Source organism: Bos taurus, chromosome X (genome assembly GCF_002263795.3).
Source record: "Bos taurus isolate L1 Dominette 01449 registration number 42190680 breed Hereford chromosome X, ARS-UCD2.0, whole genome shotgun sequence".
Classification (NCBI taxonomy): Eukaryota; Metazoa; Chordata; class Mammalia; order Artiodactyla; family Bovidae; genus Bos; species Bos taurus.
Window position 1 is genome coordinate 2,534,676 of NC_037357.1, and position 17,313 is coordinate 2,551,988.

The 17,313-nt window shown below is 38.5% G+C and overlaps 1 protein-coding gene across 1 annotated transcript in view; it reads left to right on the forward strand.

Moving 5' to 3' along the window:
* Positions 1-17: 17 nt before the first annotated feature.
* Positions 18-17,313, forward strand: part of WDR44 (WD repeat domain 44) — a 93,148-nt gene continuing 75,852 nt past the window's right edge. The window contains 1 exon segment of the mRNA NM_174774.2: positions 18-452. Within this exon segment, the coding sequence (NP_777199.1) occupies positions 376-452 (77 nt within the window). The 5' untranslated portion in view covers positions 18-375.

Sequence of the window (17,313 nt, forward strand, 5' to 3'; positions counted from 1 at the left end):
GCTCTCCCAGCAGCTGTAATTGCCGCTGCGGGAGATATTGGAGCTGCTGTCGTCCGCGCGCCCGCCCTCCCCCACTGAGGAGAGCCACCGCCTCTTTCGCTCTTTTCACACACCTATCGCCGGGAGCGGCGGCAGCAACAGTCCCTGGATCCACCGCCGCCTCCTCAGACGGCCGCTCTGCTGGTTATTGCCTCAGTCTGGCAGTTGCCGGCGGCCCCCTGTCCAGCTCCTCTCTTCAGATCGTCTGCTCCCTCCTCATCCTCTCCGGGACCCACCTCCCCACGGTTCGCCGGGGTGGAGGACGACGAGGAGGAGACGAGAGTCACCCTCCCTCCAGGCGGCGCCGGCCCCCTCACCCGCGGGTGTGTCCTATAAATGGCGTCGGAAAGCGACACGGAGGAATTCTTTGATGCCCCTGAAGATGTGCACCTAGAGGGCGGCGACCCTATCGGGTAAGTAACCGGAGCCCTGGCCCAGAAGCCAGGCGTCCCCGTCTCCTGGCTTCCCCTGTGCCGTACCCCCTACACCCCTTCCAGGTCCCGCCGCCGCAGCCCCTCTCCGTCTCCCTCGGCTACTTCAGAGTGAGTTCCGGGAGGGCAATCGCCCACCTCGGGCAAACCTCCCTCTTGGCCCTGGTAAACGGCCCCCGGGCTTCTCTCGGAGCCTCTTTCTCTTGTCCAGCTTTCTGCGAGGTGGGACAGTTTACGAGCTCGAGAGCCGGAGATGTGTATTTGAGGGTTTCAGAGCTTACCTTGAAACATCCGTTTTGGCCTTGGGGGCCATAGATTAAAGGAGCGGTAACAGGAATTGCACTGACGGTTGTTTTTTTCTTCTTTTGCCGCTAACTTACCTATCCGATTCAGAGGTGTCTCTACTCCGTATTCGCCGTCCTCTTTTGGTTGCACAAAAAGAAAAGGAGCGGAGCGCGGGGAGGGGGAAGACTGGGTGTTTACTTAGGAAAGTCCTCTAGCTGATGTACTCTAGATCCGCGGTGTTTTATTAAAATACCACCTTGCCATGAGGCAGAGGAAATCGAAGACGAGGTCCTTTACCATTAGCGAGACTGCGGTCTTAAAAGAGTTGCCGTACAGAAATGTGTACAACGGACTGCAGCGATACAAACAAGTGCTGAGTAATCTGTGGTTGGAAGGAGAGCCACAGCTTGGTGCTCTTTATCTAATTCTGCAAAATGTTTTAGTGGTGATTAATAGGGAGATTCTGAGTAGGAACTACAGTAGTTGGAAGGCTTCGCTTTGCCTGGGACTTCTACTGACCCACTCCCGACTCTTCCCAGTTGGAATAATGTTTAAAGCGAGTTCACCGAACTCTTCTACTGGTCTTGTGTGGCACTAGAGGCAGTGAAATACATTTTCGTGCTATGAGAACTTGAAAATGGGTAAAATTTGTCATGTTACTGTAAAAGTCACTAATATGGTTCCAAAAGTCAGCTGCCTTCAATTTGCAAGCTTACCCGTGGAAGAAATACCTTAATGCAAATTACTATTATCTGTACATTCTAGAAGTCGTTCTAAAACTGAATAGGTATCATATATAATATGTACCCCAAAAGTTACAGCAACAAAAGCAGAGAAAATGTACGTTGGTGGGTCGTTAATGAGTGTGTTTCCACCAACCTTCAAATCGCTAGTATGGGATTTGAAGGTGGCAATGGCCAAACTTGAGATGGCATTGAATCTCCTTTAAGTTCAATATATGGAACAAATTCACAGCTAGATGGTAGAGGATAGAAAATTCACTTGGATTTCCAAGTATATAGGAGTCCTCTGAAATTAAATTTTGTCTTCCTGGTATTCCCCTTAAAGTAATCATATGATTTAATAAATTTAGAGCTGTGTGAGTATTGTTTCTTTTCAATGAATGTAACATTTAATTTTGAATAACGGCTACATCAGGACCTGTGTAAACTGCCTAGTAATCCAGTACCTGGCAGAAAGAACTCCAGTGTTCATTCCCTTCTCCTTCCTTTCTTGTAATTAGCAAATTTAACTTCACAGGGTGCTTACTTTGGGAGGAAGTATGCACAACTTGGAGTTATTTAACTTATCTAAACTGAATGAGTCATTTTGATAGAATTGCTAGTCACTTCTTCCCTCCTGGAATAATAAACTTCTCAAGCATTTTGATCCTTTGATATGCTAGGTGAAAAGTAAAAACATCTCTTAGGACCCAGCCTTCTGAATTTAACTCTAACCTGCCCAAATATTGAGGATGTTGAGCTCTATGGGTAAAACTACTGTCAGTCTATGAATTTCAAGGCTCCATCCTGCATTACTGAGGGGATTTCGAAGGAAATTCAACTCTACTGGAGAATTTAATCTGAAAAGAACTAGCAGTACTGAGAGGACTGCACAAGGTTGGCATTATTAACATTTCCTCTGTCCTTTGTGACAGTTTTTGTTATTTGCATAAGGTACTGTGAGGAAACTTGGCTGGGTAACTAACAACCTAGAAATGAGTGAGAAATCTTGATTTGTGAAAACATATGGTATCATCAGATATTGGTTATTAGAAGTATCTTCTCTCCCTTGAGACACACTCAGAGATTTACACCATATGCACTCTAAGAGGTTAACCGACCCGGTTTGGGCACTTTAAGAAATGTTCCTTGCATTGCATGTTCTAGAGTACACAGAACATTTCACCAGATTGTAGTAAACTGAGTAGGCTGTTGAGAGTTATCTCATGTTTTGTTAATTAGCAGAATCCAGATAAACAATCCATTTCCTAAAGCTGATTTCTTTCTTCTTTTCCCCTTCCAATGGTGTCTTCAGCTTTGTTGTTCTACTCTTAAATCAGAGTTAATAAAGTTAAAAAATCAGTCCAGTTTTTTATAGGAAGACTTGATTTGAATGCAGCTACTTTTCCACAGTGGGAGATCATCTCCACTTGTCCAGCTTTGCAGTGTACATCACAGTTACAATGATTTATTTTGATTGATATTTTAGGTCAGATTTCCTTATTCTTTTCTCCATTTTAATGAAGAACCTTAGGCTCAGAGAGGTTAATAAATTGGCCTAGGGGACACAGCTTGTAAGTGACAGCTGGGATTTGAAACCAGTTCTTTGGACTCCTACTCCAGTATTTTTTTCTAGTACATCATAGCTACCCCATACTGGGTGTGTGTGTGTGTGTGTGTGTGTGTGTGTGTGTGTGTGTGTGTATTCAAGGTAATTTCCTCCAAGAGATACTTGAGTCAAATGCTTTAGGACCAACTTGCTAAGTTGAACTGATGCATATATTTAAAACTAGTAGCCCAAACTTCAATTCTCTTGGCTAGAAATACCCACTTTCTCTTTCAAGAATGTGTATTTTGTTTTGTCAGATAGGGCTGTTATAAGATCATAGCATGTTACAACTGGAAGGGACATCTAGTTTAACTCCTTCATGTAAAATGTGAAAGCCAAAGCCCTGAGAAAGGAAAGTGACTTGTCCAAGGTGACACAGCAAACTAATGGCAAAGTTAGGACTTGAATCCAGATCAGTTTCACTATCTAGAATTATATTCTGCTATCATGCTATCTTTTGATAAAGCAGGAAAGGGAGGAGGAAGTTTGGTATAGTACAAAAAAGCCCTGGACTGTGAGTCATTTCATTTCCTCATCTTTAATTTGAGGAGAGTTTTAACAGACTTGATGGTATTTGGTACATGATTTAAGACCTGTAGATTTGAAACTAGATATTTACTGGGTAAATTATATGTGAAATGAATGTTTGTGCTATTTTGTGTGGATTATGCATACACATACTAAAGGCTGGCACTGAGAACATGTTGTAAAAACAAACGTGATGTTTTGAGCATTCTTCATGTTTTTTATTGGAAGAAATGGTAAGATTTTTAGAGTAGGAAGGGACAGAAGATCATTTGGCCCAGCCCTTCCATTTAACTGAAAGAGAAACTATGCTCAGAGAGGGGAAGTGACACATTGCTGATTAGCGGCAAACTCAGAACTAGAACCCAAGTCTCCTGATTCCTCATTTATACCATGATGCCTTGTCTGTAGAAGGAACGAAAGTATTGGCAGTTATCCCTGCTGTAGGTTTCTGGCACATACTCTGTTAGCAGGACTCCCGAGATAGTCAACTACATCTACCATGATTCTGTTTCTTTTATGTCTTGCTGTCAGAGGACATGGAATGTTCTAGGATCCTCACTTTTGCCCACTAATTTTCTCCAAGTCTGGATGAAAAAACGGTGACAAAACAGCTAATATAAGAACAGGGATGGTTATTTGTTTTGTTAGTTTAGTGTCAATTGCAGTCTATTATTTTAGATTGGAGTAATAACCCAAATCTTGATTTTTAAGTCATAAGAACTGAGATCAAACTGTCCCAAAGAGTTGTTTGGTCTAAAAAATAAAAAGTTGCCTAACTGCCTTTGTTGAAAACTGTTTTTCACTTGGACATCAGAAACATTTCTCTCTGAATTGAAAATTGATGCATTTCAATTAAAAATTATTTGCGTGGTATGGGTTATTTAAGAGCCCTATTAAAAATAAGCTGTTATTTAACAACCTTATTAAAAATGGCTGTTCATGGGTATAGATGAATTATGGATTATATTTGATTGCCATTGGCTTTGTGGATTGATAGAAATATATTTACATATGCTTTTTTATCACACCATGTAACATCATGTAGAGGTGGGAGGGGACCTTTTGCATATTAATTAGTAAATTCAAGCTCTAAATTTAGTGGCCTCCAACTGTCAGTTTGGTGACTCATGGAAGTAGGACAGTCCGAAGCAGTACTGCAGTTTGGGGACTCAATTTGAATCTGTACAAACTCTTAAAACTGAAAACTTTATTTTGTTCTTGGGGTAACCTACTTCAAAAAGTAGGGTAGATAAAATTTGATCTTTAAAAATGTTAAAAACCTAGATAGTTTTAGCATGTTGACAGTTCAGTGATGGTCCTACAGAAAAAAAAGTAACTTCTAATTGTTGTTATTTGAGACCTGCATAACCTTCACAGTACATGACAGTCCTTGTGTTCTTTTCAGTTCATTGTTTAGATTTTGACAAAGTCAGGTGAATTTGCCAGGCAAGAACCTTGAAGATGCTGTTTGTTTCCTCCTCAAACTCTGCCTGCAATTCTGGTAATTACTTCCTGGGGTATGTAGGTGGAGGACAGGGTGGTGGTGGTGATGGAGTAGGTGGTGAAGGTAGCCCCTGAAGCCAAGAGAGAGAGACCAGGTTCTCAGACTGCTTACTGGGACATGGATAACTGAGATCAGACGAATCACAGTATTTCGTATTGTTTTAGATACACACCTATACAGTGAATTAAACAACCCTTTCTGTGAGAGATTAATAGTCTATAAGAATTAATTAAAAGTAATGAAAATTGTAGGTACTTTATGATGCCCTACTGATATTTAACTTGAATTGCTAATTAACCTACATTTTTGTTTTCTACCCATAGCTAAGCTAATTTCTACAAACTTTCACAAGGTTTGTTCCACCCTTGCTGTCAGATATTCTTCTGCTAACAAGCTAAACCTTTAATTGGGTGCTTTCCTTACTCTTCAGAGTAGAATCTTATCTGTTCTCTTATTTCAGACTGAGCAGCCTTTGTATTAGTCTGTCATCTCGTGATTCAAAATTGTGGAAAAACTGCATAAGACATAATGTGGGCCTCATACCTGATGGCAACCCCAATGTTTTTCCCCAGTCCTATACAAATTTATCTTGGTTACTATAGCAACCAGCCTATCAGTTATTTTTCTAGCTCTTTTGCCTGCTCAGATACTAGGATTACCATATAATCAGGTTCTGCTAAAGCCCTTCAGATCTTAGCATTTTATTACCAGCTGCAGCTGTCTGACAGTTTCAGCTTGGCATTCCATTAGGGTCAATTGGTTTTAAGTTCACAAAACCTTTTTGTCTCCAAACATTTTAAACATACAGAATTTAACAGGAACATGTTTAGGTAATATTTCTCTCATGCTAATTTTATCAGTTCCATTGTTAGTCATTGTCTTGAAGATTGAATGCATTACATCACTGGCATCCAATGGCCATCCATGGGTCATATCAGCTAGAATAAATTTCAAGATTGAGTTACCATTTAAGAAATATATACAAATATGATTTTAGACCCTATGTCATCACGAGCTAGCTGAAGTGACTTAAAAGTACCTTGATTCATCAACTCACAAATAAATAATCTGGCTTCTACCAAAAATTATTTCTGTAGATAGCAGAAAGAATGTTTGGACTTTTCATTCTAATTTGGGAAAACAGTTCAGAAGTTTAATAGGAAAGTTTATCTTTCTTTTGCAGCCTTTGATAAATGGGAAAAGAAACATAAAGATTAAATAGTTGTACGGGTCTTTATTATGTTCTATTTTTTAAAATCTCATAAAAATCTCAGAATTCAAATAACTAAAATAGTTAAGTTACAAATGTGTTTGTCTTGCTAAAAATAAGAATGTTGAAAAAATATTTAGGATATATAAACTGATAGTTCATATAGTAGTTTATATAATGTTTGTGTTAATGTTTGTTTTTGGTGCTCATGCTTGTTAATATTATATGGTATAATATAATAATAAATATATGCCTGATTAATCTTTCTAAATATGCCTAATTAATCTTTGAGTTTAACTGAGGTGGTTAATCTTTTAATGCTTTAGCCAATTTTGGTATGTGTTTCAATATATAACAATAACATAAGTAATGTATTTTTTTTCCTTTTCTTGTTTGTTTTATTTTATTTATTTTTTAACTTTACAATATTGTATTGGTTTTGAAGTAATGTGTTTTTAAAAATCAGAGTAAAATTTCTCTTAAGATATTTTGTGTACTTTTCAAGAAATGTTTATCTTTCTAAATTAGAATATTATGTAGTAAGCTTGTGAGTTTGTGAAATGATTAAATTAAAATTTCCTGGCTTGAATTTTTATTTTTAAATCATTTGAATGGTTTAAGAGTTTAAAGCATTTTAAGATTAGTTTATCCTATTCAAAGCTCTGGTTACTAAATTCTGATGATGCCCCAAGGAGAACTTTATTTTAATTGCACAAATAGGCTACAGAGCAGAAAAGGTTTTACTTTATCCACAGGACCCTAATCCCTAAAATTTTTAAAATAAAGGCAGGGGGGAGGATAAGAATTTTTTTTAAGGCCTAGGATGAACCATAAAAATTTTGGAAAGTACTGACAGGAAACTTTAATGTTTTCCAGTAGGCAGCCTATACAGAGGAAGCCATACCTGTATAAAATGTACTTGACCACTACTAATTGTAATAGACTGTTCCAGTAAAAACTCATTGAACCGTGAGCATTCTTATGAACCACAGGTCAAACTCTTTAGAGAACCAATAAATAGAATGTAAAGCTGTATTCAAACCCATTTTCTCAGAAGCAGGCATCCTGGTTCCTAAGTAGGCTCAAGAGAAGAGGTAAAAGTGTTCTTTCTGGCATCAATCTTGAACTGCAAAGACTAGACATGGATGAACTTAATATCCATAGTCCTCTTTTAAATATGTTTTTGAACGTCTTTGTTTAAATTGGGAGACTGAGGAAATTATTTTTCTAGTTATTCAGTTCAGTTCAGTCGCTCAGTCGTGTCCAACTCTTTGCAAACCCATGAATCACAGCACGCCAGGCCTCCCTGTCCATCACCAACTCCCGGAGTCCACCCAAACTCATGTCCATCAAGTCGGTGATGCCATCCAGCCATCTCATCCTCTGTCGTCCCCTTCTCCTCCTGCCCTCAATCCCACCCAGCATCAGAGTCTTTTCCAGTGAGTCAACTCTTTGCATGAGGTGGCCAAAGTATTGGAGTTTCAGCTTTAGCATCATTCCTTCCAAAGAACACCCAGGACTGACCTCCTTTAGAATGGACTGGTTGGATCTCCTTGCAGTCCAAGGGACTCTCAAGAGTCTTCTCCAACACCACAGTTCAAAAGCATCAATTCTTCGGCGCTCAGCGTTCTTCACAGTCCAACTCTCACAGCCATACATGACCACAGGAAAAACCATAGCCTTGACTAGATGAACCTTTGTTGGCAAAGTGATATCTCTGCTTTTGAATATGCTATCTAGGTTGGTCATAACTTTCCTTCCAAGGAGTAAGCGTCTTTTAATTTCATGGCTGCAGTCACCATCTGCAGTGATTTTGGAGCCCAAAAATATAAAGTCTGACACTGTTTCCACTGTTTCCCCATCTATTTCCCATGAAGTGATGGGACCAGATGCCATGATCTTCATTTTCTGAATGTTGAGCTTTAAACCAACTTTTTCACTCTCCTCTTTCATTTTCATCAAGAGGCTTTTTAGTTCCTCTTCACTTTCTGCCATAAGGGTGGTGTCATCTGCATATCTGAGGTTATTGATACTTCTCCCGGCAATCTTGATTCCAGCTTGTTTTTCTTCCATCCCAGCATTTCTCATGATGTACTCTGCATATAAGTTAAATAAGCAGGGTGACAATATACAGCCTTGTTGTACTCCTTTTCCTATTTGGAACCAGTCTGTTGTTAGGGTTCTAGTTATTAGCAGTACTATTAACAATTTGTGTGGTTTTTAAAAAAAAAAATCACTCTTTTAAAATATGCTTATCTACCCAAATGACAGGTGGTTTGAACATTTCTTCTCAGCCCCAGATCCACCCCATTCACCTCCAGCTTTCTCCTTCCTAGCTTACCTTAAGGTCATTAGTACAGAGATTCCCTGGTGTAATAATTTATTCTTCCTTAACAAGTGAGAAGAAACAGTGGTGGATGAAATATAATGAATGGGTGGGTCTTTGGGGATGAATTGGATATAGCAGATGCATTGGTAAGTGGGATTGGTTAGTGTCACAGGTAGAGTGGAGCATTGGATTAGTGGAAAATAGGTGAGCAGAAGGAATAGGTAGCTTGATAAAACTAGTACCTTTGTGAGTGAAAGTGAGTGGGTTTGTCAGTATTATGCAATTGGCATTTTATCTTTATTGGATTGGCTTTAGAGATTAAAGCTAGGTACCAAGATCAGTCTTTTTTCCTTTAAGTGAACTTTGCTATACCTATTTTATCCCAGGTCAAAGCTCCTGTTTGTTAACTTTTAACCTTTGCCTTATTTTCCTGGGTAGAGAGATGTCTGCAGTTGATGTGTTGTTGTTGTTGTTCAGTCGCTCATTTGTGTCTGACTCTTTGTGACCCCATGGACTGCATAATGCCAGGCTTCCCTGTCCTTCACCATCTCCCAGAGCTTGTTCAAACTCATGTCCATCGAGTCGGTGATGGCATCCAACCATCTCATCCTTTGTCATCCCCTTCTCCTCCTGCCCTCATTCTTTCCCAGCATCAGGGTCTTTTCCAATGAGGTGGCTCTTCGTATCGGGTGGCCAAAGTATTGGAGCTTCAGCATCAGTCCTTCCAATGAATATTCAGGACTGATTTCCTTAGGATTGACTGGTTTGTTCTCCTTGCAGTCCAAGGGACTCTCAAGAGTCTTCTCCAACACCACAGTTCAAAAGCATCACCTATCCTAGGTGGAAATAGGGATGCTCTTTGGTTTTCCACTTCCTTTCACAATTTCTTCTAGCAGTACTTTTGAACTTCCTGGTTTCTCTGAGATCTTCACTCGCACTTCCCATTCCTGTAAACACTGGTTCCTATAAGAGTGAAGGGAAGAAATGGAGGGGACTGAGGCAAAGACGGTGGTTTAGATTTATAGGACCTTTGTAACTTGGGTACATTCTGTATTCAGTAAATATTGTGTTAACAGTGAAGCCTTCGGAAGTGTTGCCAGTTATCCTGCAATCATATCTATTTCTTGTTACCAACTCCCCCCACCCCCAGGATTGAATGTCTTCCCAATAAGAAAGAAGTATTATAGTCCTGCATGTTGTTAAACATGCAAAGAATGGTAATGATTAATGTTGGACATTAATTTTCAAAGTATTTTTATTTACGTTATCTCTTCTGACTATCCTGCAGTTCTGTAAGATAGGACAATTTTTGTGAGACAGGACAGTTATGCTAATTTTGCAAATAAACAGCTCAGGGTGAATAGAAATCAGCTAGCAAAAGTGGAATTTCACTAGTTTGTGATACTTAGATGATGATTTTGAATGAAGATGTAAAACAGTAGGTCCCTCCCACTTCACTTTTCTAAGCTATAAACATTTTTCAATGATATGTTTTAAATGTGAATTATTAAAATGATGAGGCTGACTCTCCTGCCAGTTGGATATGTATAATTCACTCTTGAAAACAACAAAAAGCAGTATTTTAAATGCTTTTCTTTTTATGCTTTAAAGAAAGTGATTATGCTATGGTAGCTAGGTCAGAAAATGACCTTGCTCCTGAAAAAGCTGGAATCCCAGACACTGCTACTACATTTCAAAGGGTATGTTCTTTGTTCTTTCTATGTTCTAAGGGAAAACTCCTCAAGATGTGAGACACTGCTGATTTGGACTTCTGTGCTTCATCAAAAAGTCTTGATCCCAGATTTTTCTTTTCTGTAATTGTTTTGTAGGTTGTTGTTAGTTGTTTAGACCACATTTTTTTTCCTTTTTTTTTTTTTTTTGCAGTATAACTCTGGTTCATATTTTTAGCTACAAGTCGCTAATTGGAAACACAATGTTTCTCCCCGCCCCTCCCCCTTCCTCCTCAGAGGTGTTTTCTAGCAGTCACAGTGAATGCATGTGGTGGTTTTTAATATTTTCCAGCTGGTCAAACATTTTGGCTATCAAATTAATGGGGAAAATGCATTCCAGTAGCTAATTAGAAAAAATATATTCTCAATAATTAGTATTTAAGGTGGAAATAAGGATGAGTAATATTTTTAATAATAAACTTGGCCTACAGATTGTTTTATATAAGTAAGCATTCTAGGTAATTTGAGATTTTTCTAGAATATTTTATCAAGTTTTACTATACATGGACATAACCAGATATTCAACACAGAAATCAGATTGATTATATTCTTTGCAGCCGAAGATGGAGAAGCTCTATACAGTCAGCAAAAACAAGACCAGGAGCTGACTGTGGTCCTTATTGCCAAATTCAGACTTAAATTGAAGAAAGTAGGGAAAACCACTAGACCATTCAGGTATGACCTAAATCAAATCCCTTATGATTATACAGTGGAAGTGAGAAATAGATTTAAGGGCCTAGATCTGATAGATAGAGTGCCTGATGAACTATGGACTGAGGTTCGTGAGATTTGTACAGGAGACAGGGATCAAAACCATCCCCGTGGAAAAGAAATGCAAAAAAGCAAAATGGCTGTCTGGGGAGACCTTACAAATAGCTGTGAAAAGAAGAGAAGTGAAAAGCAAAGGAGAAAAGGAAAGATATAAACATCTGAATGCAGAGTTCCAAAGAATAGCAAGAAGAGATAAGAAAGCCTTCTGCAGCGATCAGTGCAAAGAAATAGAGGACAACAACAGAATGGGAAAGACTAGAGATCTCTTCAAGAAAATTAGAGATACCAAAGGAACATTTCATGCAAAGATGAGCTCGATAAAGGACAGAAATGGTATGGACAGAAGCAGAAGATATTAAGAGATGGCAAGAATACACAGAAGAACTGTACAAAAAAGAGCTTCATGACCCAGATAATCACGATGGTGTAATCACTGACCTAGAGCCAGACATCTGGAATGTGAAGTCAAGTGGGCCTTAGAAAGCATCACTACGAACAAAGCTAGTGGAGGTGATAGAATTCCAATTGAGCTATTCCAAATCCTGAAAGATGATGCTGTGAAAGTGGTTCACTCAATATGCCAGCAAATTTGGAAAACTCAGCAGTGGCCACAGGACTGGAAAAGGTCAGTTTTCAGTCCAATCCCAAAGAAAGGCAATGCCAAAGAATGCTCAAACTACCACACAATTGCACTCATCTCACACGCTAGTAAAGTACTGCTCAAAATTCTCCAAGCCAGGCTTCAGCAATACGTGAACCGTGAACTTCCTGATGTTCAAGCTGGTTTTAGAAAAGGCAGAGGAACCAGAGATCAAATTGCCAACATCCGCTGGATCATCGAAAAAGTAAGAGAGTTCCAGAAAAACATATTTCTGCTTTATTGACTATGCCAAAGCCTTTGACTGTGTGGATCACAATAAACTGTGGAAAATTCTGAAAGAGATGGGAATACCAGACCACCTGATCTGCCTCTTGAGAAATTTGTATGTAGGTCAGGAAGCAACAGTTAGAACTGGACATGGAACAACAGACTGATTCCAAATAGGAAAAGGAGTACGTCAAGGCTGTATATTGTCACCCTGTTTATTTAACTTCTATGCAGAGTACATCATGAGAAACGCTGAACTGGAAGAAACACAAGCTGGAATCAAGATTGCTGGGAGAAATATCAATAACCTCAGATATGCAGATGACACCATCCTTATGGCAGAAAGTGAAGAGGAATTAAAAAGCCTCTTGATGAAAGTGCAAGTGGAGAGTGAAAAAGTTGGCTTAAAGCTCAACATTCAGAAAACGAAGATCATGGCATCTGGTCCCATCACTTCATGGGAAATAGATGGGGAAACAGTGGAAACAGTGTCAGACTTTATTTTGGGGGGCTCCAAAATCACTGCAGATGGTGACTGCAGCCATGAAATTAAAAGACGCTTACTCCTTGGAAGGAAAGTTATGACCAACCTAGATAGCATATTCAAAAGCAGAGACATCACTTTGCCAACAAAGGTTCGTCTAGTCAAGGCCATGGTTTTTCCTGTGGTCATGTATGGCTGTGAGAGTTGGACTGTGAAGAACGCTGAGCGCCGAAGAATTGATGCTTTTGAACTGTGGTGTTGGAGAAGACTCTTGAGAGTCCCTTGGACTGCAAGGAGATCCAACCAGTCCATTCTGAAGGAGATCAGCCCTGGGATTTCTTTGGAAGGAATGATGCTAAAGCTGAAACTCCAATACTTTGGCCACCTCATGCGAAGAGTTGACTCATTGGAAAAGACTCTGATGCTGGGAGGGGATGGGGGCAGGAGCAGAAGGGGACGACAGAGGATGAGATGGCTGGATGGCATCACTGTCTCGATGGATGTGAGTCTGAGTGAACTCTGGGAGTTGGTGATGGACAGGGAGGCCTGGCGTGCTGTGATTCATGGGGTCGCAAAGAGTCAGACACGACTGAGCGACTGATCTGATCTGATCTGATCTGATCAAGTTTTAAATACACCTTCATTAAAGAATGCAGAAGTAGAAATTCAGATAAATCGTAAAAGTAGAATTTATAGACTAAAATGCTTAATTACTGAAATGTGTCGTTTTCCATTATTCATAATATTGAGGGAAAATATGAATAATTAAATGTTAGCAGTTACACCAAGCCCTCAGTTCAGTCGTTAGTTTACAACTTCCTTTCCCATCAAATCTTTTATCAGAGATAATAGTAATGTTTTGTGTGTGATTTAGTTTGACTTTTTTTTTGTTCCTCTGCCAGTCTTTGGTGATAAGTAGAAATGGCAACCCACTCCAGTGTTCTTGCCTGGAGAATCCCAGGAATGGGGGAGCCTGGTGGGCTGCGGGCTGTGGGGTCGCACAGAGTCCAACACGACTGAAGTGACTTAGCAGCAGTGAACTCAGAAGAAGAAAAATAATCTCAAAGTCTGAATAATCAGTTCATTGATAATATAATTGATTTAGTTACATTTTTTGAAAAGGGGAGTTGTGACAGTTTCTTTAGTGCTCTTAACTTTTATGTGAGGTGACCTTAGAAGTTACTGGCATTTAATTTTTAAGATTAGTACACCAATGAATGTTTTAGATAACTTAAAAATCATATTAGTACATTAACTTGATAAAGCTTCTGTAAAGTGGCCTGTAGACAAAAATCTTGTTTCCTTTCTAAGAAAGTTACAAAGTGATTTAGCACGATTGCATTAGTATTGACTTTTCCAGACAGTTGTAAATTTAGCCATCTGTTTCTGTTGCAATTTTCTAGAAATTATTTTAAATCATTAATAGATGTGACTTTTATCTAACCCAGTTTGACAGTTTGGAACGTTGATATAGCTGCCCTACCCTGGAGTTACTGTTTGAATGTGAGTATTTATTGAATGGTTATAAATGTGCAGGGTAGAATGTTTTTAGTTTAGAATTCTTGAGCAGGCCTAGAGAAGTGATTATTCTGTTATTTTATCAATAGATTATGAAGCTGTTCTTTCAGAAATATGACATAAAACTACATGAATTACATATATCAGTTTTGAAAAATCAGCTTGTCATTTTAGACAGTATTTAGTTGCTTAAGGTCCACTTCAAGTTTGTAATTACTTTATATATGGCTGGAATTATATTTCATTATAAAGTTTCCTTTGATTTCATTATAGATCACTTACAAATGTTGCCACAAAATCCACTTTCAGAAAACATAGAACCATTGTGCCAAACTTTCTCACCATCTATTTCTGTTAATATCAGTGATAAAATAGTCATTAGGTATTTTAGACACATTCTGCTTCTTGACTTTCATAGTACTTTAAAATGGCACTTCAAAGAATATTAAAAGTATTAATTCTCATCTTGAGGATTTGGTTAATTCCCTGTTAGATAACTGCCTTAAGTATATTCTCCATTTTTTATTAATCTTGTTAATAAGCCAAAATTACCATGTATCAAGGGAAACCTCCTTCTATGGGGACTTTTATGCTTAGCATATAATTTAGTAAAACTTGCCATAAGAATGTAACTAATTAATAAATACATTTATTTAATGATGTATATGCATCAGTGTATACAATTTCATTCCAGTGAACAAATTTTTAAAAACTATGCACTTAGAGCAAGATTAAAAAAAAATAAAACCCAGTATATTATTCTCTAAATTTGAACTGTTCTTGTTCAACTTGAGGTTTGGTTTTTGCTTTTGCTTTTGATTTTTGCTTTGTTTTTGTTTTTCTCTTGCCTGGTCTAAGTGGGAAGAAATCCTCATGTCAGTGTTTTGTGAGCACCAGAACCTCTCTGATTACTAGTTTAGACTGAGCACTTTTGTGTTGGTCTTAGTTTGCCATCAGATCTTCGTATTTCAGCAAAGGCAAAAAAAGGTGGATAAAAACAAAATCAAGCTATGGGGCAATTCTCCACTAAGACCTTGGTAGTTACCTTCTTATAAGAAAAGTGTTTGCCAAGCCACCAGCTTTATTCTCACTGACTCACTCTATACTCCTTCCTTCCGTGTCATTACTCTTTTTAACCTCCTTACGAGTCTGTCAGGAATTTTGCAACCTGGCAAAAGGCTTCTTCAGAGCCAACTACTTTTTTTCCCTCAGAACCTAAAATAAAAAATGAGTCCTTTTACTGACAGAAAAAGAAAAGAAGACCTTGTTAAACCATTTTTCTGTGTTGCCCAATTTCATCCAGAAGTCTAGAAATAGGGATGTTAAATGTTAAATTCTTATATTTTGTGTAGTGGGTCTTTGAGTTCCTAGTAATTTAGTTGACTCTGAAGCAGGTGTCAGGTTTAGTCTGCACATTCCTTCCACCCTATTCTCAGAAGGCTTACAGGTTTGGTTTTGTTTTTTTTCAGATAACTCTCAGGTAAGAGGTAAGAGAAACACCAAACCCCAAAGGCAGAAGGATCTGTCTATAGCTAAAGGGTGAGAAACTAGAGGTAGAATGGTTTATGGGATCTGCCTCTTTGAAATTACAGAAATTCAATGTTCTTTTTTAAAGTGGACTTTTAAGCACCAATTATCCTAAAGCCTTAGTGCATGAGTGATGAATATTTGAGTTTAAAAGTTGGAAAAGGTGATCCGGTGATTGCCTAGAGAGAAACCACTTGCTGAAGCTGTGAAAAATAAGTTAGACTCCTGCAGTAGTCAGCCATGTCTATACCTGATTTCAAAATGTGGATTTTGCAGTAAGACAGGGAAGGGAATGCAACTGGCTTCTATTTGAGGAGTCTAATCTATATGTGTTCTTAATGCACACTTGTATTGATTGGCATTCAAATATAGGAGCTATTCGTGCTTCAGGTTGTGGGAAGATGTTGAAACAGAATTGAAAAGCAGGTTCTACCTCATATCGTAGAAGGTTCATTAGTTTTCTTGATCGAAAAATATTGAAAAATATCTGAAATATTTCTGATATCCCCTTTATAAAGTAAAAGTGAAGTCGCTCAGTCGTATCCGACTCTTTGCAACCCCATGGACTGTAGCCTATCAGGCTCCTCCATCCATGGGATTTTCCAGGCAAGAGTGCTGGAGTGGGGTGCCATTTCCTTCTCCAGGGGATCTTTGCGACCCAGGAATCAAACTAGGGTCTCCCACAATGCTTTACCATCTGAGCCGCCAGGGAAGCCCCTATGACTTTGTAAATACAGTAACCTAATCCCTTTTTAATGACAACATAATTTTAATTGATATTTATCCAGAAAGTTGACTGCTGATCTTTATTTGACTTATATAGGTTAAGTTCATTTTTAACATGAGGACAGTTTCAAATGATATATCTTTATAAATAATGGTTATAAGTCAATTTACATTTCAAGAGATTTATCAGTTTGTTACAGTAGCCATCTTGGTTTTTTTGAGGGATTTGATATAAGTCAAAATAATGAAGCTGTTAATAATACACCTTCCTATTCTTCACAGAGTGTTTTTGAAAAATATATAATAGTGTATATACAATATTTGCATTTGGTTAGGTCTACTGAATGCATTGTCTGGAAAAGCTTTGACTAAATTCACAGATGTTCTATTTTTTTCCCCAGCCAGTAAATGCTGTTTAATACTTAGATTAATATTTATACAATGACATTGGCCATACAAATCCTCCCACTTTGTTCCTGTATCACAAATGAACAGATCATAGAATTAATTGTCCACCTAATTAATTTAGGGATAGGGTAGAGTTGCCTGATAAAATACAGGCCTCCCAGTTAAACCCCAATTTCAGATAAACATACTTAAACTGGAATTTAACTGAGCTACCTATATTTATCATTGCTAAATGTGGCAACCCTAGGTGGAGGAGAAGCAGAAGGAGACTAGTAGGTATGGGCACAGTTGTGAGACTTAAATACAAGTGAGTATGTAGTGACAAGGGTCGCCTTTATTTACTCTGGCATGAATACCAAGATTTTTGCAATGTTAATTTTAAGAGTCCAGCTCTTTTTTTCTTTGTAAGTGCATTCCTGAAAACAGACCTCAGAAATAACAAAACTTAGTATATTGTTCAGAGATACATGGCATTTTAAAAATAAGTAAGGGAACAGTAAGTCAGATCTGGGCTAGTGGTTCCCTCTGAGACAAAGGCATCAGAATACGGCACACAGTAGCTGCTCTGATCTTGATGCTGTTCTCACTCTCAGGTAACCTAGTGAGTCACAGTTTAGTTTATTT